This window comes from Arachis ipaensis, chromosome B6 (genome assembly GCF_059453495.1).
Source record: "Arachis ipaensis isolate K30076 ecotype BB chromosome B6, ASM5945349v1, whole genome shotgun sequence".
Taxonomy (NCBI): Eukaryota; Viridiplantae; Streptophyta; class Magnoliopsida; order Fabales; family Fabaceae; genus Arachis; species Arachis ipaensis.
The window spans coordinates 139484900-139509407 of record NC_142441.1 but is presented as its reverse complement, the minus strand read 5'-3'; the positions used below and the strand labels follow the sequence as shown (position 1 = coordinate 139509407).

Below are 24508 nucleotides of genomic sequence, written 5' to 3'. Positions count from 1 at the left end.
ACTGCTGAACCACCATAACTGAAAAGAGGAGACGATGAAAGACAGAGGGAGGATTTGAGCTTGATGGTGAAGAAGGGTGGTGCTGCTGTGTCGTCAGAGCATGTCGACGTCGGCGCTCTGTTGTCGGAGTCGCTTCCAAAAGCCCTAGCTTTGCCATTCCCTAATTTGATTGCTGCAGCTGCCAAGAAGGGTGGTTGTTGTTGCATCTATGTTGTCATTGTCGTGTGTTGTTGCTGTTGCTTATTTTGGGTCGCTGTATTTTGTTCTATCTTGCTTCTTTGTCTTATTTGGGACTATTTTTCCATGTTGAAACTACCACCTTCAACCCTTCACAATCACTTGAATTCTAACTTCTAATCTCCTCCATATTGATGGCATTCCAGTATTAGTCTTCGTCCTTTAGGACCAATTTGTGAGTAGAATTTATATTTATAATTGTTTGACTTTGCATCAATAATTATTTTGACATATATCTATTATGATCTTTGAATGATACTCACTATATTTGCCTTAACCGATTTTAATTTGATTAGAATAATTGATTTATTAGAGTTGAATAATTTTCTTTTGTGAAGTTTATACTTTATGAACTTTCCATGAGATCATATATATTTTTTATGAAGCTTTGCATTATTCTAGAACGTTCGATTTTATTTGAATATATATTTTTGAAACATTGAAGTATTGTTGATACTCGTTTATATACTCTGAAATTGTAAATTATATTTGACATTTTTTTATGATTGAAAAAAAAGTATGATTAAAAATGATTTCTAATGAGAAAGTATTATTTAATTTGATACTTTATATATTTAAAAGATTAAAGATTGATTGTATTTGAAATTATATGTTTTGAATTAGTTTGGAGGCTCGTATCAGAAAATCGTAGTTAACGGCAGTCATGACGTTAACTTAGATGCATCTGACTCAGACCTCAGCTAGCAGGGAAGTTGCTAGCCTAACGTGTAGGCCACACGTTGGATCTGTTATTCTATTTGAACACACAAGAGGAAAGGGCTATCTTTAGCGGTGGAGCCGCCCAACTGTGGACTATCGATTTGATTTCTTTACTGAGGACTCTTTTATTGATTCACTTATTTGTATAAATTATTATTTTTCAAATAGAATAGATTTCAATAATACTGATTATAGATGTATTGTCTAGTCATTGAGTTACAAAATTCACTCTGTTTTCTTAAAAAAATTGCAGGAACATATATTTAAATATGTGAGTTTTTTATTCAAGAGTAATTGTCTACACTAAACTCTTATTCCTTGTTGAGTTCCTAAATATTATATTCTCCATATGTCACATGTAGAATTTAACCATATTTATTTATTTTATTTTTTTGTTAAAAATGTGTAATTATTCTCTCTAAAACTTGTAAATTTATTAAAAATATTTGTAACTTTCTTATTTAACTATATTTAAATATGTTAGACTTGTTATAGAACTATTTCTCTAAGCATCAACATGGCTCGTTTTGAGCCGATGGCTCATTTTGAGCCGTGACCATAGGGCTTTGAAGAACATTCTAACTTCCCTTATAATTCTGTCAAGGTCTCTAAAACAACGTCCATTTATCTTCAAAGACTGTATCCATTTTATTCTTTTCCTTGTCTTGGTTATGGCATGGAAAGACTTCGTATTTCTATACATGTTATGAGCTGCTGCCAGTATGATGCCTTTCTCTCACACCACTTCTCAGCTAGGATTTGGAGAGCCCAACCTCTCGCCAGCAAACACTCATAATCATGACCCATCTCCACTTTTTCATCCACATTATTAATTTCCTTTTCCACCTCCATAATTTTATGATGGGTAATGCTAGGTAGACAAAAAAAAAAAACAGCAAGAACTTGCCTTATTTAGCATTAATTAATTATTACAACAATTAATGAATGCTAAATAAGGCAAATTATAGCTGTTTTTGACTGATTTTCTTTGGTTACCAAACATTTCCGTTTTATGATATATCACCCCAAACTTCCCCTTATTCGAACTCCGTAGTATCGCCTTCAACTCTTTCAACTTTTCCACCACCGATTTGTTGCCCAACCTTGCCCATTCCTCCTTCACCACATTTTAAGTTCACATGAGACAGCCAAGCTTCTAAGGTTCTGAATGGTTTAGGGACCCTAGTCGATCTCACCCAAACACACCAGCTAGGGAGCGATTTAACCCTTTTAAATTGGTTGTCCAATCCATTTGAGGTACCTAAGATTGGGGGTTGTCCAATTCAGACAAAAAAAAAAAACCTTTTAAATTTAAATTCTCATATTCAGTTACTCATTCACTATCAACAAAGACCCAGTCTAATCTGCTGTAGGATCTACCATCATACCATGTATATTTTCGACCACTCAACTCCAAATCCACAAGTTCCATATAATCAATCCATACCTTAAACAATCTACTGCTTATAGACAACGAACTACAACCCCTCTTTTCATGCTCATTGGTAATTTCATTAAAATTCCCCCCTAATAGCATGGGGACATCAACTTCCTGCTTCACTCTTCTCAATTCCTTCCATGTACACTTTCTTCTATAGTATAAAACACAAGCTTCTTATCTTTTCTGACTTTTCGATCAACCACTTTTAATATTAGAAATGGTGCAGAAATGGTGCGTATAACATTTCTCTTTCTGCTATTGACTACTATTCTAATAAAATCCAATAATCTAGATTCATCTCTCACCCTTATTACAAACTATTACTCTAGTAACACAAGATATATATAAATGTAGAAATGAAATCCAAGATTTGCAGCAACTCAACAATAAGCTTAGATCAGGATCAAATTCACAAGGGCATATGTAAATTCAGTAAAATACATCCTACCGTGTTTCCAAAAAATATGAACTTCCTTATAATACTATCGTTTATCATTGTAATTATTAATACACTCATGTACAAGGGTTAAGGGCAGTGCCAAAAGAATTGTATATAGAACTCCAAACATCATAAATGAAATGGTTTTGTATACACATCGAACGGTTCACAAGCTGTCAGCTGTGGTTCCTGTTGAAAGAAAGAAAAGGCAAAAGAAAAGTAATAAAGAGGAGTCAGTTCAACTATACGAGCATCTCAATACACAGATAGATGCTACAGGCGACACTGAGAATTAATGAATCCAGATTATGGAGCATCCTTCTACAAGGGGAAGGAGTTCCAAGTTCCAACACAACTTGAGAAAATAAGGAAATGTTTGGTATGTGTTTTCATTTTTAATATTTCTTGTTTTTAATATTGTGAAGTAAAGAGTAAAAACATAGATATGATTTAAGGTGGAAATTCACGTGCAAATTGTCTTCACGTAAAGTTGATAGTTGAGAACTGTAAGATGATTTAAATGATTCGACGAAATTGTTGTCTAACCATTCTCAACTATTAAGTTTACATGAAGATAACTGCATGTGAGTTTTCATCATGATTTGATTGCTATAACAATTTTTTCTTCTTTCTTTATTAAAATCTAAAAATAGAGACCATTGAAAATGAACATCAAAAAGAGTTTTTTAAACCAAACAAACCCTAAATTTCACCAAGTTGAAATCCCTAAATAGCCATATTTCTTAAAAGTTATTACTAAATTGCCATTATTTTTAAATTATTTATCAAAAAGTCACTATTTTGACATGGTGGAAAATTTTATTTCTTTTAATGCTGACGTGGAGGTGCATTTCCCATAATACCTCCATGCCAACACAAAAAGTAATAAATATTGCCACATAACAAAACAATGGCATATCGATAAATTGATACATAATTAAAAACAGTGACAATTCTGTAATAAATTTTGAAAATTATGGCATTAAGGGATTTCAGGCCCCCCCTTACTTTTATCTGACCAAAAGACCAAACAAACAAACAAATATGTAACTCAGATTCACTTAGTCCTCGGAAGATTTTGACATGGAACAAGTCTATAAAAGTATTTACATTATTCTTTGAATGTTTGACAACAAATAGATCCATAAAATTTAATAGTTTGGTCCCTTCAAAATGCATGACATTAAATAATTTCCTGAATGCTCATACTTTATTGAGAACCAAAATATTGGACAAATATCGCATGCATCTTTTACCAATCAATATGATATCAAATTTTAACTTTCTGAATACATGTTTGATATCACATTTAAACTTTTAGTAGATTATTTAATGTCAACAAGCTTTTATCAATTATTTTAGGATTCTAACATATTTGGATAACTCTTTAAAAAATAATAAGAACTAAAAAGAAATGTTTTCAAAATTTTATTAGAAGCTTAGAAGAGTAGCTTTTGAGAAAATGATTTTAACTTGTTCAGTTTCACAAAGAATTCATGTTTCATAATAACCTCCTAAAAGTTGAAATACATGCACCCTAAGTACATTTAGGAACCAAAATGCATTTCATCTTTCTTTAATGTCATTCCCTATTTCAATATGTTTTAAAATATATATTGAAGATAGGGACTGAAATTAAATCATCTACCAATTTGCTCCACAGTAACTCTCTTAACACATACATAATCAACAACAATTAACTGATTAAGTAATACAATGTGTATCACACTAAAATTCAGACCGTGTAACACTATTTGTGACACATCATTCTTCATTTGTTATGCATAAAAGTGATTTGGGATCAAATTGGTATAAAACCAAAGGACCAAGAAAAAAAGTGATAAGCTATGAAGAAGGAACACTTCATTGAGTTATTATGTCTACATGTTAGACACATTTTGGACACTTTGATACTCATGTGACATGTATGTCTTTCTTGTCTAACTGTGTTTTGAATTAAAAAGAAAATACTTCTCCAAACACGCTTAGACACACTCAAATATGATTACGTATCAGCATGTCTAACCCTATTCTTATATATTTTTGAAATGAGTTTAGAAATATTATGTAATATTAATTATTAAAATAAAAATGATAAAAAAATCTTTAAATAATTAAAAATATTCAAAACATTTAAAAAGTTTATACTTCATATTTTATATATATGCCATCTTTCTGTGTCTGTTATGCCGGTGTCCGTACTTCATAAGTGATAAGAAGAAAGGGCTCTATTTGCCTAATCTGAAAAGTGACCTAAAAATGGTATTTGTACACTTTGTTTTATGGCAAACTTTGTATTTTCTTTCACATTTTACCAATCACTTTTAATACAAAAAATAGACAAAAAATAGATGTATAATAGAGGTGTATATAAAAGTAATCCGTATAACATTCTTCAAATTAAACATACGAATTTGAAATTAAGCTGCCCAAGCATACCTGTCTTAGTCCACCAATACCGCTGCCTCCAGTCAATAGCATGGAGAGGAGAGATGTAACTACACCACCACCTATAACATCACCATCATTGCCAACATTTCTGATGGCAGTGCGCATTGCATTCAGAATGCTTCCGTATGTAGTCCCATGACCACGCTCAATGGCTTGGATGAAACAAAACGTCATAGCCCCAGTTGATGTAATCTTTGAAAGTGCCTGTTTACAGGGATAATGATAAAAAAGATAAGCTATCTCAGGTAGAACTGTAACAATCTTGGACCCATCAATGTAATTTTTTGAGACTTACAGATGTATCAGCGGAAGTTTGATGATCATCACATCCACTAAAGGAGATAACTTCTCCACCAGCTGATCCTTTCCATGTACCTGACCTAGGGCGATGGTCCTCCCATACATACCGTCCACCCCTATACAAAGAAGCCAGAAACAGAGTGAATACTAGGGCAATGGTCCTGCCATACATTCTACCGTAAAGATTATTCAATGGGCTGGTTTCTTTGTGATTCTAGGACAAAAGTACCCCCTTTTTTTTCAAAAATAAATACTTATTTTTTGTTGAGTTATTTTTGTGCTTCAAAAAAAAAAAAAAGAAGCAGAAAATAAACAATTTTTCTGCACTTTCTGAAAAGTAGGTAGGGACCTTTTTCTACCAGAAGTAGAAGCAACTGAAGAGAGAGAATCTAAAAGATTAAGATTACCAATTTATCTCCACATATTTTTAAAAGGACAAATATATCGATGCAGAAAATATAAAAGCCTAACCACTATACAAATTCTTATGAGATTTTTTTTATTGCATTATGCTAAAAACGAGATTAAATTATAGTGAGTATTATTTGTTAGATCTATAAATTTAATTTCATTTCAAAATAAAAAAATGTATTAATATATCGAGAAAACGTGTTTTATATATATATATATATTAAAATAAAATATTTTTAACTAAGACATCATTTAAAAAGATAACATAGTATATAATAGCAAAATTTTATGTAATTATTGTATTTTATTCCAATAAGTAGATATATAATAAAATAATTACACCTTTTAAGTTTTCAAAAATACCATGTTATGTAAATAGTTTTTTTCCTCATGCTCCATAATAGTAATTTTATATTAAAAAATACTTAGATATTTGTCATATCCAAATACTTAAATGCTTATGATTCTAATTAAATGTACTTTTATAGACATATCCAAATACAAAATATTTTTCTACTACTACTTTTTGCTTTCGAAGAAATACCTCTCTAGACTGCACAAATCCAATATATATAAATAAAAGAAAGACCCTAGTTCTTTTGAAAGCACTAAACATACAAATACCACAACAAAGGCAAAACAAACATATATCCTGATTTCCTTCATCAAAAGGCTCCTTCCACCAGAGGTTGCATTTTTTTTTATTGCAAAACATACACACACACACAAACACTTGGTACATCAATGGACATAATTATCAAATCTTATCTATTTAATTTCTTTAGACTTAGCCAAACCAAATTACGTAAAGTTTTTCTCAAATTAAACTCAGTAAGTGAAGCTCCAACTTCCCAGGTTTACAATATTTCCTGCTCTGAACTCCTAATTTGGTATCACTCATCTTATTCCCATGAGTTTGATAACCATTGGCGTTAATAACCTATCCAAAGCATGCCTATAGCATATCTTCCATTTCATTCAACTAGCTTGAATCTTATCAGTGAAGTCACGGTTATTAACTCCATATGGAGCAGGGTTAGCCTAATAAATGCTATCATATACTCTTCTAGACTCAGCAAGGATTGCAACATTTCCAAAAAGCAAGCACTGAGCCATTGGCTTTGGGTTTTCAAACTAAAAAGGTGCGGATTCAATCAACCCTTGATAGAGACCTGATAGGAAAAATGCAAAATGAGTAAATGACTGAGTAAAACGTTACTTGTCATTCCCTTTTCTTACATATTCCTTTTCTATGGTTATCCTGTTACTTCTTGTAGTATCCCCATATGGGTTTTTCCAAGACGAAAGAAGCTCAAGCACATGTCATTTCGTATCTTTGCATTCACACTTTGCAATCGCAACATAGGCTTAAATGTTGACCTCTCCTAACAAAATAAAATCGGTTCTGATATGAGATATCTTACATTAAAATGCTCTCAATCACTATTTCCTATAGCTTCTTAGTGCAACAAACGAGTTTAATTTCTCTACAGTTTGCATAATGAAGCATGTCTTGTTTGCTCTAGCAAAGATATATCAAGGTGAGCTCCTCTTCAATTCATCTAGCATTTTCTTGCATTTCATTTACTTATTAGAGAAGGGGGGAAAGGTAAAATTTACAAGACATCGTAGGCTAAATTAGACAAAATGAACTTATTTAAATTAAAAAAAATGAATATATGAGTTGACAACAACAAAAAGATGTATCCACAAAAAAATATTGGTTATTGATCATTGCTGGAAGAATTATTGAATATCTAAAAAAGATTTTGGCAAATGCTTTTGTTTAAAGTTTTATCAGAAGATTTTCTAAAAATCATAATCCCATAGTCAATTCATAACAACCAAACCATGCAACTGGGAAGTAAATACAAAATATTTACTATGTAAGGAAGACAACCTGTCCATTCTGCAAAGAAATGGCAAATCCAGAACAGTGCCACTGTGGCAAGCATCAATTAGTGCATGCAGCCTAACCCCAGGTAGTAGAGGTCTAACAATTGTTGCATTAATCTCGTCATCTACAATCATGCCCTGTGTTTCAAAGTCAAGGGGGCATAATGTTTCATCATATCCATCAGCTTCATCACCACTATAGTTCCTTTGCTGTGACCCATGACCCGAATAATGAAAAACCAGCGAGTCCCCCGGTTGACATCCTTGTACAAGCCAAAACATAGCCATCCTCATGTTGTGCTTATTAGGAAATTTTGGGCCATAAGGATCTTCTTCTTCTGCATTTTGATATTAAAATTCAAAATAATGTAAAAGTAAACCAGCTTGACAAAAACAAATTAATTAAGGTGGCAAGGGAAAATGAAGCCTGCAAATTACTGTGATTTAATCAATAATATGAATTCTGTCAATTCTTATAATACATTTACTAACACGAGAATGAACTTAAAAGTATAAAAATGTTATGTGCAGTTGTGTTTAAGAGGGCTGCTGGTTAATGGAAAGTAATTAGACTATAAATTAGCAGCTGGTTTGTTTCTTGATAGACTGTAATCACTGTCCTTAGTTTAGTACGATGAAAAGTATCCTCATCCAAATGAGTGAGGAACTGTGAAAAATATTTTTAAATAATGTTAGACGGTTTTAGAAACCAAATTCCTCTGTGTTCTAGTGAAATGTCACCACATTTCCTATTTTGAAAACCTTACAATGCATCTAACCATTTTCATATATTTCTTCGAAGATGCTTTTAACTTGTAAGTTTTATTGATAATTGTGCATGGTGTTGGATATATTTTAGGCATGACAAATATGATATGATGATAATTTCTAAAACTTACAAACACATTGTTAAAATTAATTATGAACAAAAATGAGTATCTTAAATACATGAACTGGATGTACATGTAATAATACACACTAACAGAATGGCCATGCAGCAAGGAAAAACATTTATCTTGAGTAGCTGCACCTCATGAAAATTCCATAATATCAGTGGTGAGAAGTTGTTCTAACTAAATGATTCATCAAGGTATTAAATTTTATCCCACCTTGATACAACTTCAAATTTGTCTATCCTACTTTTAGATTTTATGCTAACCTGCTTTTGATGCATGTAGCCAATCCCATCTAGTGGACAAGGCTTTGCTGTTTACATTTTTAACCCTAATAATGATATAATTTTTAGAAAAGAGAAAAAATTGTAATATTAATTGTATTAAAAAACTATTTTGGTTGCTGCATCTGCCTCTTTTCCACCATTGCCTTCATGTTCTTGTCCCAATAGGTTACAAACCTCCTTGCTTAACCACCCAAATTCTATGTACAATCCCTTTACTTTTCATCACATAACAGAGCCTTCCAAAACAACAATAACCATTCAATAACACCATCTCATTCAAGGTCTTTCTCATTCTTTCTTCCTTTTTCCCATTATTTTTTAGGGGTTTTTAATTAATTTTAGGTTAAAAATATAGGCATATGTTGATTTTACTTAAAAGATGGGTTTATCTAGTTTGTTTGATGTTAATTGTGGAAGCTGCAACTTATTTCTTCACCCAGCAACAATGTTTATCTGCTGTGTTTGTCGGATCAAGCTCCTCTAAAGTGAGGGAGTCGGTAAACTGATAAAGTGTGAGGCTAATCACTCTTAAAATTACGATAGTGGGGTTCAGATATGATGGGAATTACAATTCAATGGTGATTAACCCTTACCTTATCACTTTACCAATCTCCCCACTTTAGAGGAGTTAAATTCGTGTTTCTCTACCGTTGTTGGATGTTACAATAGAATTATGGATAAAGATATCAAAACACAGAATTCATTTATCAATACAATAAGTTGTTTCAAACCATAGACTTGAATTTGAAATAGAGTTAGAAGTCATTTCTTAATAGAATTAGAATTCTTTTCTCACACTAAAAGCTTTCCAAACAAACGATCTATTGTGGAAGGAGATCACCTATCCACTACTATGTGATCCATCAGTTGTCCATGATTATCATGATTTGACATATTTGACTAAATTGTCCTCTAACGAATTTTAAGTTTTAGCTATCAATTTCACTGCACGGGAGTTTCCACCTCAATGGAAACAATAGAGAAACCCTACATGACCCATATTGGGAATGATGAGTTATCAAAGAGAGGAATGCATATGTCAACGAAGACACTAGACTGGGGACTCCTTGATTTGCCAAAAGGATAAGAAGACAAGTGACACTAAATGTAAATGATGACAGATGCAAGAACAGAGAAATTAATTAAACAATTGCTATCTTCCTAGGCTTTGAAGTAACTCATTAATTGTAAATGGAATAAGAGTAGAAATAAAAACTCTAAAATCATACATTACTGAGTAAATCGCAATTACAAGCAAAATTCCCAATTCCACTTCTTCCTACAATAATTGATTCCACCGAAAATTAAGCAACGAAAACAAGATCAGAGGAATTACCGGTGAGCATGATGATGCAAGATTCGGGGAAGTTGAACTTGTTCATGAGAAGGTATTTCATGCACTTGGCGTCATTGATGCAACCCTTCAATTCGTGCCGGGAGTATTTGTACGAAATGCCGACGACCACCGCCTTCTTGCGGCCGTGAGCATTCGGCGGGGGGCCCGGCGGTGCGTGGTTGTAGGGGGAAGGGGCCGTGTGCGGCGGCGGTGGAGGCGCGTGGGTCGATGAGTGTGGCTGGTGCGGGAGGGCGCGTGGGTCGGCAATATGAGTGACGGCATGGCACAACGCGCAGCGGATTGAGGTGGCGCCGGGTGGCAACTGCAGAGGCGTGTGGCAGCCAGAGCAGTTGACGAGCATGTTGCTGTACATGATTGCCTTGGTTAGGGGTAGAATTGGAATATGGTGTTTTCTCAGTTTGATGGAAGTGAAGGAGAAGGAAACAGAAGGTGGAGAGCGTGTGCGTTTATCAGTGATTGTTACCGACGGCGCAGTTTAGGTGAAGATCTGCGTTTGTGATCAGGGTAGTTGCCTGGGTGGGACACGGTTTCTAATTTCATTTATTTTGATTGGAAAGGAAAAAACTTGATCTCTGACTTTCTCTGTCTTTTCCGTAACTTTACATCTTTTTACAATGATTCTAGAATATCTTTTCGTACTACCTTGCGTTTTGTATTCATCTTTAAGAAAATGATTCGAAAAAATTAGTTACAAAATTATTCTAAATTTATTTCTCTAGTAAACAAACATGTGATATTAATACATGGAGCTTTTTTGGGGTGAAGAAAGTATAATCCGACCCTTTTTTTTTTTTTTAATTAAAGATAGAGAAATTTAAACTTGTAATTTTTAAATGAGTATGGAAAAATGATGTTATTTAAATAGTTGACAAATATAATTCAGACGTTGAAAAATCAGACAATAAATAAAGATATCCAAAAATATAAAAATCGGTTTGTAAATATCAAATTGTAGTAATTGAGACAAATTTAAATATAAATTAAATTATAATTATTTCACTTATTATACTGTTCTTTCTTATTATTATTTTAATTATTATTTCACTTATTATTACTGTTATTATTTTCATTAGTGTCGTTATTATCTTTATTGTTATTATTATAATATCTCTATTATTATTATTATTATTATTATTATTATTATTATTATTATTATTATTATTATTATTATTATTAGGGTTAAGTATTTTTTTCGTCCCTAAAATTTGGGGTGAAAATCAAATTCGTCCTCGATGTTTTTTTGTTATTAAAATCATCCTTAACATTACAAAACGTTATAAAACCGTCCTTTTTCTAATTATTGGACAAAATTACCCTTCATCTTAATTTCATCATTTACCTTCATTTCTTTTTTTCTTTCCACAACACAAACAAAGAGGTGGGAGAGCAAGAAATAAAGAAAAGCAAAGACCCAGAGAAAGAGAGAAAGAGAAGCAGAGACTCAGAGAGAAGGAAGCCTCGCCGCGCCTGGCCGTCGCCGTCGCGACTCACCGTCGCCGTCACAACATCGCGACTCCCCCTCGTAGCGCCGCGACTCCCCCTCATAGCAACGCGCCTGGCCCTCGCCCTCCTCGCGTTTTTCAATTTCGGATCTCCCTTTTCTCGGATTCATATCTCCCTTTTCTCCCTTCACCAACGACCATTTCGAATACCACTGGCGGCAGTTGTGACGCGAGCGCTCTTTCTCTGGGCGTGCTCTCTCTTTCTTCTTTCAATGGTGGTAGCAGCGGGATTGAGTGCCACTGTCGCTGTTGAAGAGTAGCGGTTTCAGAAGAAGAAGATTCACCGAACATGGAGTCTCCTTACCGGTCCTATCACCCTCTTCGGCGGTATAGTCACCACCGTCGCCGCCGCCAACTTCATCCTTGTCAAAAATGTAAAATCTTCTCCTTTTTTATTAATTCCCTCTTTTTTTTTTCATTAAGTGATTTTCGGTCGTTTTAGATCTTCCTTCTTCGAAAGGAACAATTTTGATTCGTTCTATGGAATCCGAATCTAAATCATGATATGGGTTCATAGAAAATTTTCAATTTTTTTGTTTTGTTCGTCACAGTTTCTGAGTTTTGTTTGTGCAATTATGGCTAGTTTCTGAGTGTTGTGCTCATGCTTGAAGGGGTTATTGATGTGCTAGTTCCTTCTTGCCCAACTTCTAATTCCATGTGACAAAAGAATGTTACTGTTGCTGGCTCCCCTGAATTGATTTATTAAATATAGTTATGTGCATTGTTGCTGCATTCTGTACTTTGTTGTTATTGTTGATTCTGTGTTGGTTTTGTTTGATTTTTTTGAAATTAAAAAAAAATAGTCGGTATTGTTGTTGTTAAAGATTTGGGTGGAGACTGGAGAGAGTGGAGTAGGAAGGAGGCTGAGGTAAACAATGGAGTGAGGAGGTTAAGGGAGAAAGATGATGATGAAGGGTATTTGAGTTGTTGTTGCCATTATTGGTGTTGTTTGGTGAAACTGTGGCCGTTCAAGGTGATTCCAAGTCCTGGCGACAAGCCCATGATCGTGGTGAACTACAAGGGAGAGGAAAAGCAATTCTCCGCTGAGGAAATCTCCTCCATGGTTCTCATGAAGATGAAGGATATTGCAGAAGCTTACCTAGGCTCCACCATCAAGAATGCCGTGGTCACTGTCCCTGCTTACTTCAATGACTCCCAACATCAAGTTACAAAAGATGCTGGCGTCATCTCTGGCCTCAATGTCATGCGTATCATCAGTGAGCCTACTGTTGCTGCCATTGCTTATGGCCTCGACAAGAAAGCTGGAAGCAGCAGCGAGAAGAATGTTTTAATCTGGTGTTGTAGTGGGTTCAGATTAAAGAGTGGTGTGGTAGTGGTGATGACTGATGATGCAGGGGATTAGTGGTGAGGACGGGAAGATTTTTTTTGTTTAAGGGTAAAATTATCCAAAAAATGTTATTTATGGACAAAAGGATGATTTTATAATGTTTTGTAACATTGAGGATGATTTTAATTAGGGGTGTAAGTTACCGAACCGGACCGAAAATTATTGCAAAACCGAACCGAAATTTACAACAACAGAGTAAATAACCAAAAAACCGATTTTTTGGTTTTTTTTCAAACTAAATCGATCGGTTCAGTAGTGTGTGTTTTTACTAAGTTTCCTTTTAACCTAGGAATAAAAGAGCCATTCAGCCACATCCCTAACTTTCTTCTTCTCCTTTTACGCGCAGCACACCCACAAAACACTTCCATCTCCCAGTCTTCCACCTCCGACCTCCATGCTTGAAAGAAGGAGAGCCTGAGGGAGCCAGAGAGTGCTGTCCGCTGTCAAGGAAGTCGCCTATCATCGCTTGAAGTCGTCTATTCATCGCCGTCGCAAGGTCGCCGTCGCAACAAACCCTAAGTCGAGCAGCACTCCAATCCAGTCCGTCGCCGAGCAGCAATCCAGTCGCCGAGCAGCAGTCTGTCGCCAAGCAGCAATCCAGTCGCCGAGAAACACTCCAGTGGCCGAGCAGTCCAACTCGAGCAGCACTCCAGTCGCCGAGTCCTCTCCTGCAAAAAGCAACTGAACAATGTCTTCTTCGGAGGTTAGAATTTGTCCTTAGTTATAATTTTTTTACAGTAATTAATGTATATATTGTCAATAAACTCACCATGTCTAAGTAATCTCAAAATTCTAGTCTGCAATATTTAAAGGTCTTGGCTTGCTACTTGCTAATCTTGTTGGATGAGTTTTGAATATTATGTATTTAATCTTGGTGTCTTTTTGAATATATATGTGTAGCTGGTTTATGGTCATTTAAATTCTGTTGATTGGCTTTAAAAATGAATTACTTATGGTTATGTTTATGAGCTACTTATGAGCTGCTTTGGTTTTGTTTATGAGCTGTTTAAAGATGAATTGTAAACCTAAATTTAGTAATGTGATTTTTAGCACCTGTTTCTATGTTCCCTGGGCATCCGAGATCATTGGTTATTAACGTATCATTAAGTATTCTCTTAAGAGCTTTCTAATTTAGTAATGGTTGGTGGGGGTGAAAATATTGAGTCCGTGGTACGTTCTTCAACGGACAGTGGCGTGCTTACCAAACCCCCGCCCCATCCTAGATCAAAGAAAAGGAAGGTTGATTCAACTAATGTGGGTGCAACTTCGAGAGTAACTCCTACAAATCCAGCTCCAAGCACTGTGGAAACTGATGAAGAGGATGGCAAGGATGATCCCAATGAAGTTAACAGAAAACCTTCTAGACCTAGATCTTAGACTTGGAAACACTTTACAAAGGATCCTAAGTCTAAGTCATCACATCCTAGGGCTAAATGTAATTGGTGTGGTGCATCATATGCATGTGACTCTCATAGAAATGGTACAACTAATATGCGTTATCATTATTTGAATCAATGTAAAAAATTTCCTAGGGATTCGGGTGACCCTAGTCAAACAATCCTTACCTTCCAACAAAAAAAAGAGGGTGAAGAGGTATTTACTACAGTTACTTTTGATGCTGAAATGTGTAGAAAAGCCCTTGTTAGGATGATAATTGTTGATGAGCTACCGTTCAAGTTTGTTAAGGGGGAGGGATTCAGATTCTATATGAGTATTGTGTAACCTAGATTTCCACTTCCGGGAAGGATTACTGTTGCTAAGGATTGTTGGAATCTTTATATTAGTGAGAAGAATAGGTTGAAAACTGTGTTCAAACAACCAAATCAATCTGTTTGTTTAACTACTTATTGTTGGACTTTTGTGCAAATTCTGAATTATATGTGTCTCACTGCTCATTACATTAATCATGATTGGAAATTGCAAAAGAGGATTATCAATTTTTGTCTTATTAAAAACCACAAGGGAGAAACAATTGGTAGAAAAATTGAGAGATGTCTTTTGGGGTGGGGGATATATAGAGTGTTCACAATTACTGTTGATAATGCTAGTTCTAATGATACTGCAATATCTTATCTAAGAACTAGAATGGAGGATTGGAATTTACATCCTTTGAAAAGAGAGCATTTGCATGTTAGGTGTTGTACACATATTCTTAATCTTGTTGTTAATGATGGATTGAAAGAGATGCATGAATCTATTAACAAGATAAGAAATGCTATTAGATATGTGCGTGCTTCCCCTAGTCGCATGAATAGGTTCAAAAATTTCATTAAGGAAGCTAGGATACAAGACAAGTGTACTGTTCAAATCAATGTTCCCACTAGATGGAACTCTACATACACCATACTTAAAAGTGGTTTGAAGTTTCAAAAGGCGTTCAAGATGCTAAGGGAGAGAGATACAGAATATGCTCTAATGCAATGTGGTATTCTGAGGAATATTGATTGGGACAATGCAAAATACTTTATGGAATTCTTGAAAATTTTTCATGATGTTACAAAGAGTGTGTCTGGTAGTTTGCTTGTGACTTCTTCTCAATATTTTTATGAGTTTTGTAAGATCTTGCGAGTGTTCAAGGCTTCTTGTGGTAATCGAGATCCATTACTTGGGAGTATGGCTGAGAGGATGAAGCTTAAGTATGACAAGTACTGGGGTAACATAAAAAATATCAATATGATGATTTTTGTTGTTGTAGTTGTTGATCCTAGATACAAGTTGAAGTTTGTGAACTTTAGCTTTGAAAAGCTATATGATAAGGATGACGCTGATTGTTTGGATGCAAAAGTGAAAGAGACATTCTCCAAGATGTTTGAATACTATGTGAATGCAAATAATGGGAGTAGATCTTTTACTTCAGCAACAATGGATGGTGCATCAGATGTGGGAGTACCTGATGGCGACATGGCTGGTGATTTTTTCAAGGAGGTACATTTTCATGAGATCATCAACAAGAATGAGGTGGATTTGTATTTGATGGATGGTTTAGAGAAGTCTCGTGATCAAAATACTTTTGACATATTGAATTGGTGGAAGGTAAATTCTAGCAAGTATCCTATATTATCCCAAATAGCTAGAGATGTCTTAGCAATGCCGGTCTCGACTGTTATTTCAGAATCAGCTTTTAGCACTGGTGGAAGAGTGCTTAACAACTATAGGAGTTCTTTAACTCCAAAGACAGTTGAGGCATTGATATGCACACAAAATTGACTTCGTGCTTCTCTAATGACGACTGATTTTGAGGAGCTTATTGAAGAGTTTGAGAAACTTGAATTAGGTATGCAAAAAAGAAATTTGTAGTTCCTTTCATGGTTTATGTTTATAATTTATAATCTATATTATGTTTATAATCTATATTGATTTTTTTGTTTTATTTTTGTAGAAATTGCACCAACCGAAGAAGATGATGATGAGTTTGGTGTGGATTCAGATTAAGCATGGTGGCTGTTTATTTTTTATTTGTTTTAAAGAGACTGTTTCGGTTTAAAGTGTGTTTATTTTTGTTATTTTGCTAGACATTTTTAATTGTCTTTGTTTTATGTTTAATTAAGTTGAATTTGTATTGAATTTGGATGTGATATACTCTTGTTATTCTAGTTTATTAAAGGTTTTAAACTTCATTTTATGGTAATTTAAATTATGATTATTAGGTGTAAAAAAATCGAAAAAACCGACCGAACCAAACCACTGTTGGTTCAGTTCGGTTCGATTCGGTTGTTCAAACAACAGCCAACCGAATGGTTGGTATCATTGTAGAACCGATCAGGTCAGTTCGGTTGGTTTTCGGTCCAAAATCGAACCAAACCGAACAGATTACACCCCTAATTTTAATAACAAAAAAAGGTTGGAGGCGAATTTGATTTTCACCCCAAATCTTAGGGACGAAAAAAATATTTAACCCTTAGTATTAGTATTATTTTGATTATTAAAATTATTATTACTATTATTCTTATTATTATAATTATTAATATTATTATCATTGTTTTAATTGCCAATATAATAATAATAATAATAATAATAATAATAATAATAATAATAGATTGTAGGTCTAATAAAAATGACTCTAATAATATTAAGTTGTAAGCCTAATAATATTAGTGTGTATCAAAAATATTTTGTATATTATCTTATTATTATTTTAGATGTATTATATATGTAAAATAATAAATATATTAATATTTTTATTTTGTTCAAGAATAAAGCCACTACTTCTCGTACATAAAACATCTGTATGTATTTTAGTCTATTATTTTATTTCATTGTAGTCAAACAATAGTGTAAAAAATTAAAATATTAATTTTTACTAGTGAAAAAAAATATGCAACAATAAAAAAAAAAGATGTGTTTTATTTTAACAAAAAAAAGTGATGACAACAACAATACAATAATATCACAACGAAGATAATAATAATAATAATAATAATAATAATAATAATAATAATAATAATAATAATAATAAATAAATAAATAAATAAATAATAAATGAAAACAAAAATGTGTACAATTTTTTATTTCACTTTACCATAAAAAGAAAAATACAAATCTTATAAGAGAAAAAGTTATTGAAGCATAATTCTACACAGAAAATGATATGAAATTATTCATGATGTTGACCGGTAAATTGAGAAAGAAAAAATGAGTTGTGTTTGAGTGGGTTATAAGTATGGTCCATGTGATAAAGTCTAAGAAAAAAAACTATAAATCAATTCATTTTAAAAAAATCAATCATTAAACGATTGGTCCAACTAAATCATGTTGTATCGGTCTACAAATATATTTAATTTTAAGTCAGAATTAGCATTACCAAGAGTTAAATCCTAAAATGGTCCCTGAGATTGGCGTTTTGCACTAAAATCATCTCTGAGATTCTAATTGCACCAATTACGTTTCTGAGATTGAAAAAAATGCACCATAATAGTCCTCGACCCGTTTTTCATTAACGACGTGATGACATGACATGATGACGTGGACTGTAAGTGACACGTGTCACTTCATGATTTGGCCACGTGTAATGGTAGGGTGACGTGGTGACCAGTGACACGTGGCATGCTGACGTGGATAGTTGTGCCACGTGTCACAATGTTATTTGGCCACGTGTCCGCTTGTGCCACGTGTCGCAACAGTATTCGTCCACGTGTCATTCATTATGCCATCGTTGTATATGCACCAAATTAGTCACTCACTTTGCATTAAGTGACTCATTTTAGTCCCTGAAATTGAATGTCGTGCACCATACTAGTCCCTTCACCAATTTTTTCTCATTTTTTCTATAAATTCAAAATTCTCAATATTTTTGAATACATTAATTTCAATTCTATTTTTTCACACGTTCTTCAAATAAAAATGTTTTTATAAAATATTTTTTCTCTTGCGAATACCCTAATCGCCTTGGAGTTGACATGAAGGCTTTTCAAGCACCTTCACTACCATCTCCGACCTCTTTCAGTACTTTTATAAAATATTTTTTTTCTTGCGGATACCTCTAATAGCCGCCGTCTTGGAGTTGACGTGAAGGCATTTCAAGCTTCCCTCATTACCATCTCCGACCTCTTTCGTCTAGACTGCAGAGGTCAAAGGTGGTAGTGAGGGTGGTTGAAGTGCCTTCAATCTAGCTCATTTATACATAACGAAAACGTGTATTTCATAAGAAAAAAATGTTTATTTTAATTATTAATTTCTTGTTAAAAACACATGTTTTTTTATGAAAAAAATATGTCTAATCAATCATATAATTATTTTTTTATAATAACATACTTATATATTACAAAATTTACCAATGTTAAATTATTAAAAAAATTATATAATTAAAACTAAAATCTTAAAATTTTTTATAAAAGCACTTGTATTTAAACGATATATGAAAAAAATATAATTGAAATTAGTGTATCCAAGATATTAAAATTTTAAATTTAAAAAAAATGAGAAAAAATTAGTGAATGGACTAGTTTGGTGCACGACATTCAATTTCAGGGACTAAAATGAGTCACTTAATGCAAAGTGAGGGACTAATTTGGTGCATATACAACGATGGCATAATGGATGACACGTGGACGAATACTGTTGCGACACGTGGCACAACCGGACACGTGGCCAAATAACATTGTGACACGTGGCACAACTATCACGTCAGTATGCCACGTGTCACTGATCACCACATCATCCTACCATTACACGTGGCCAAATCATGAAGTGACACGTGTCACTTACAGTCCACGTCATCATGCCATGTCATCACGTCGTTAATGGAAAATGGGCCAGGGACTACTATGGTGTATTTTTTTCAATCTCAGGGACATAATTGGTGCAATTGAAATCTCAGGAACGATTTTAGTGCAAAACGCCAATCTCAAGGACCATTTTGGAGTTTAACTCCATTACCAACAATCACTGTACGGCAACCATCTCAACCCTTGATATGGAATATTCTTGCATGATCTTTTAAGTTCTTGATTATTCTTTCTCCATTAAAGACATTCCCTTAATATATATACATATACATATACATATTAAGTCACAAAAAAAAATCTCCAACAACTCCTATCTATATTCTGAATTAGGAAAGAGTGATAAAATCAAATTAGGAAAGAGTTGATTTGGACCCATTTCCAATCGATTTTTAGACAAATTAAAAGTTATTAAAGTATTTATTGATATTATTGTGTTTGATATCATTGTAATATTACATAAGAGACTAATAAAAATTATCAATTGTTGTCGAGTGGGGGGGGGTGTTTGGATTTAGGCCTCTTGGGTTTTGCTATTTGGATAGTAATGGCAATGAGGCTAGGTTTTGGGTAGGGTTGATCAATCGGTAGAACCAAATTTCAGTTATTGTGATGTCTGAAATGTTTTAGGCGAATAGCTTTGCGGAACGAAGTTATGAGGTGTCATCCAATTTTTATGAGTTCATTCGCCGCATGTGTGTGTTTTTTCATTGTGATGTTAATAATGTGTTATTGTCTGGATTATGTTGTTGTGTCCCACTGCTTGATTTAACCCATGGCCTATGTTGTGTGTTAGGTTGGAGAAAAGGGGTTGAGCCGCGAAATTGTTTTGCTGAAACACCATGATTTGTATTTTGCTAAATTGTTCCTCTTATTTCAGTGATTAATACTTGTTTATTTGAATAGTGTTCTCCAAATAATACTACATTCAGGTCTGGTGTAAATTAAAATTAATAATTGAACTCGTTCAGAATAACTGCAATTATAAAAAATTAAGTTGTTATTTTATTAATGTGTATAGCTAACCTCTCCAAATAAGATCACTTTCCCACCAAATAAAAATACACTTACACGAATGGAAAAGTATTACACTTTATACAAATAAAACTCATAATCTTTAGCATGAAAAAATTTATCGCCTATCTTTCATGATTATTAACAATATTTTAAAAAATGCCAAATATAAATTTACATGCAACAAGCCCAAAACAAACAAACTACTTCTAGATTATTAAAGCTTTTTAAGGCCAAATAGCCACTCAATCCACTAAACCAAACATCAACACTTTCTCCTTAAAAAAAATTAAATCAGTCATCATATCATCGGTCCAACCAAATCGTAATGTACCGGTTTACAATTAGGGTAAATATTGGGTCACATGTAACATTATGAACAACTTATGTACGGAATCAATTTGAGCCACACATTAAAAATATTTCTGCTTGGTCCTTAAAGGATTAGATTATTCTTTCCCCACCAAAGACACTCTCCTGAAATAATATATCATGAAATGATATGACACCCATGTGAATAGTATCGACACGAAAGACTTTGGGTGTTTATTTCTTACTAACCAAATATGTATATATTTGTGGAGTTTGTGCTAACTTGCTCAAGACACTTAAATATTCTGCACTCTCTTGTTTAATAAAAATTTAAAATATTAAACTACTAATGCACCATGAGAGTCCTAATGTGGAACTGTCAGGGTTTGGAGAGATCCCTGACAGTCCACAATCTTAAAGGGATGTGTCAATTCTACTTTTTCGAGGTAATTTTTTTCTGTAAAACTAAAAACCAATCTTGAATGGTGGAACCTAAAGTCAGATCATGCGGATATCAAAGTTTCATATTAATGGACTCGAATGGAAAATTAGGAGGAATGACTCTAGCATGAAAAGATCATGTGGAGGTACACATTCCGGGTTGGTTGGAGTTTACTTGAGTACTAATGAGCTAACTCGAATCAATCAATTTGAAGAACTCTTTTCTCGACTTCAGCTATTTGAAGATAGCTTTATCATCTTAGGTGATTTCAATGCAATTACAAATTATGGAGAAAAGGAATGAGGGAATATGAGGTCTGATGCCACTATTGAAAATTTCAATGGTTTCATTGACAATAATCAATTGATTGATCTTAGGATGATAGGACAGTGGTTCACATGGTCAAATAGGAGGGCTGGAGAGGTGTTAATTAGGGAGACGCTTGATCCTTTTATGGTTGGAATGGTTTAGAGGGAGACTTATGTAGATGCAATGGTAAGAAGATTATTGGAGAATGGTTCGGATCACGCTCCTCTCTTACTTGATTCGATTCCTCCAAAATGGTCTACCAAAAGAAGATTTAAATTTCAGGAGTTGTGATATGAGATGGAGGATATAAGGGCACTGATAGCGAAAGTTTGGAGTATAAAAGTTAATGGCTCACCTATGTACATTTTGACACAAAAATTGAAGTGTTGTAGGCACCATCTAGTGTAATGACAGCAGAATAAAAACTCCAACTCTAAGAAGATAATTGAAGAAATAAAGCTTAAGTTGGAACAGTTGAAAACAACGGGTTATTTTGGTGGGCCAGAGGTATTAGAGGTAGAGAAAAAATTAGAAGAGGAGCTATCAAAAGAAGAAAGTTTTTGGAAGGAAAAATCAAGATGCAAGTGACTGAAAGAAGGGGATAGCAACATAAAGTGCTTTTATCAGAAGTTCCAAGCTAGAAACTGAAAAAATAAAATTTAGGGACTAGTTCGGAACGATGGTGAGATGGCTTTAAATCCACAGAATATTGCTCTGATGGCTGAAAATTATTTCAAGAAAATATTTTCATCCGCTAACCCATTAGAACCTGGTGACATATTCACCGATTTCAACCCTCTGATTATAGCTTTCATGAACCGAAGGATAATGAGACTAATCTCTATGGAGAAAATCAAGAGATCCACTTTCAGTGTTTGTCCTCAAAATGCTCCAAGTGAGGATAGCTTCACATCATGATTTTCCCAGTTTTATTAGGACATTGTGGGTGGTGATGTTTTTAAGGCAGTTCATAAGTTCTTTGATAGAGGTAAAATTCTCAAGGCGTTTATCCATACACAAATTTATTTGATCCCTAAAGTACCGGATACTAGAGACACGTCACAGGTCAGACATATTAGCTTATCCTCAGTCTTTTATAAGATTATTTCTAAAATTCTGGTACATAGATTTCAGGAGTTTATGAATAATTTAATAAGTCCAAACCAGAGTACATTTTTAAAGGGTAGATTAATTTCTGACAATATTCTAATAGCTCATGAATGTATGCACTACCTCAAAACTAAGAGGTGTGGATTGGAATGTGAAATGGCTATTAAATTGGATAGAGTTGAGTGGAGTTTTTTATGGTTCATCATGGAGAGAATGGATTTTGGAACCAGATGGATTTCTTGGATCAGAGAACTAGTCACTACTGTTTCTTACTCTGTTCTTGTGGAAGGTCAACCTTATGGATTTTTTAAGTCAACAAGGGGTATCCGACAAGGAGATCCCTTGTCACCTTATCTATTTTATTCTATGCAGAAAGATTATCCTACCTGTTACACAAGGCAGAGCAAAACAGGTCTATTCAGGGGATTCAGATTTAGATTTACAGAAGGTCTTCAATAGTCAATCATCTTCTCTTTGCTGACGACTCTATCTTATTTGGGAAGGCTATTGAGGAATCATGTAACAATATCCTATCTCTACTCAATGAATATGAGATGCTTAGCGGACAGAAAATTAACCTCCACAAATAAATTTTTTTTAGTCAAAACACCCCACTCACCAGAAGACAACAGCTAGCAGAGTTACTTAACATAGAGCATGTGGGAGCCCAAGATAAATATCTAGGCCTTCCATCCATTATTCAAAGATCTAAAAGAGCTACATTCGGTGCAATAAAGGACAAAGTTTAGAAAAAGAGTTCAAGTTTGGAAGAGGAATCTGTTATCAGCAGGTGGCAAACATGTTTTAATCAGAGCTGTCAGAGAAGCTATTCCAATATATATGCTTTTATATTTCAAGCTTCCAGATTCTCTAATGAAAGAGATACACAGGAATATATGACAGTTTTGGTGGGGTCAGAAGGGAATGGAGAGAAATATGGCTTGAATTAGTTGGAATTGTATGACCAGACCTAAAAAGGAAGGCAGATTGGGATTCAATGATCTCAAAGCCCAGAACCTATCCTTCCAACGACGATGACGAATTTAACGCTCTGGAAATCAATTTGGGGGTCAAAATTACCATCCAAAGTAAAAAATTTTCTGTGGAGAGTAGCCCATGAAAAATTACCTGTACTCAATTTCATCAACTAGAGATTTTCAAATACTTCAGCAATGTGTCCCAAGATGCAGAAATGGTAACGAAACAATCTTTCACGCCTTAGTGCAATGCGGTCCCGCTCCTCATATTTGGTCATCCTCTCCTTTTGTGAATACTATAATACAAAATAGAACCATAGAGTTTGCAGTCTGGTGGCAAACAACAAGTAGAGGCATTGAAAGAGAACAATTTTCTATGGCCCTCCTTACATATCTGTGTTGGGCGTTGTGAAAGGTGAGAAATTTGGAGGTCTTTGAAGGTGAGAAGCTGGCAGTAACAGTAATTGTGGAAACAGCAAGAAAGCTCCAGCAAAGAATGACTCAAGTTATGGAGCACCATTCTTTGTGAATCCTCAATCTCTTCTGTTAGTTTTTTTTTTGCTAGTATTTAGTGTTTACCAAAGTGAAAAATCTCCTTTTTCTTTTGTCTTTGTCCCTATAATGGACAATGTATTTTTTTTAACAAAGCAATGCAATTACATCTCTTTAGAAAAAAAAGTCACAAAAAATACATATACATATACATATTCAATTATTCAACTATCATAATTAAATTTAAGATATTATTTCCAAAATTTATCAATATCGGCATGATATCTGTTCATACCCTGGGTCGAGCTACCCAACCTGGGATGATTGGCGACAAGCCGACCGACCTCTT

The 24508-nt window shown here is 34.0% G+C and overlaps 2 protein-coding genes across 2 annotated transcripts; one reads left to right on the top strand and one right to left on the bottom strand.

The window, feature by feature from the left end:
* Window positions 1-2767: 2767 nt before the first annotated feature.
* LOC148562936 (metacaspase-1-like) lies at window positions 2768-11065 on the bottom strand. Its single transcript, XM_088491832.1, has 5 exons — window positions 10412-11065; window positions 7900-8233; window positions 5584-5704; window positions 5277-5492; window positions 2768-3026 (listed from the first exon to the last, which is right to left on the bottom strand). The coding sequence occupies exons 1-5, from the start codon at window positions 10782-10784 to the stop codon at window positions 2967-2969; spliced, it is 1104 nt and encodes a 367-aa protein (XP_088347958.1). The 5' UTR covers window positions 10785-11065; the 3' UTR covers window positions 2768-2966.
* A 4302-nt stretch (window positions 11066-15367) lies between these two features.
* Window positions 15368-16489, top strand: LOC148562935 (zinc finger BED domain-containing protein RICESLEEPER 2-like). The gene has a single exon (XM_088491072.1). The coding sequence runs from the start codon at window positions 15368-15370 to the stop codon at window positions 16487-16489; it is 1122 nt and encodes a 373-aa protein (XP_088347198.1).
* The last annotated feature ends 8019 nt before the right edge of the window (window positions 16490-24508 follow it).

Coding starts and splice junctions, on each gene's coding strand:
- LOC148562936 (XM_088491832.1), bottom strand. CDS start 10,784: ATGTACAGCAACATGCTCGTCAACTGCTCTGGCTGCCACACGCCTCTG. Junction 5,705..7,899: donor TTTCTTTGCAGAATGGACAG/GTTGTCTTCCTT, acceptor TTCTTTGTATAG/GGGTGGACGGTATGTATGGG. Junction 5,493..5,583: donor AAACTTCCGCTGATACATCT/GTAAGTCTCAAA, acceptor CCCTGTAAACAG/GCACTTTCAAAGATTACATC.
- LOC148562935 (XM_088491072.1), top strand. CDS start 15,368: ATGGAGGATTGGAATTTACATCCTTTGAAAAGAGAGCATTTGCATGTT.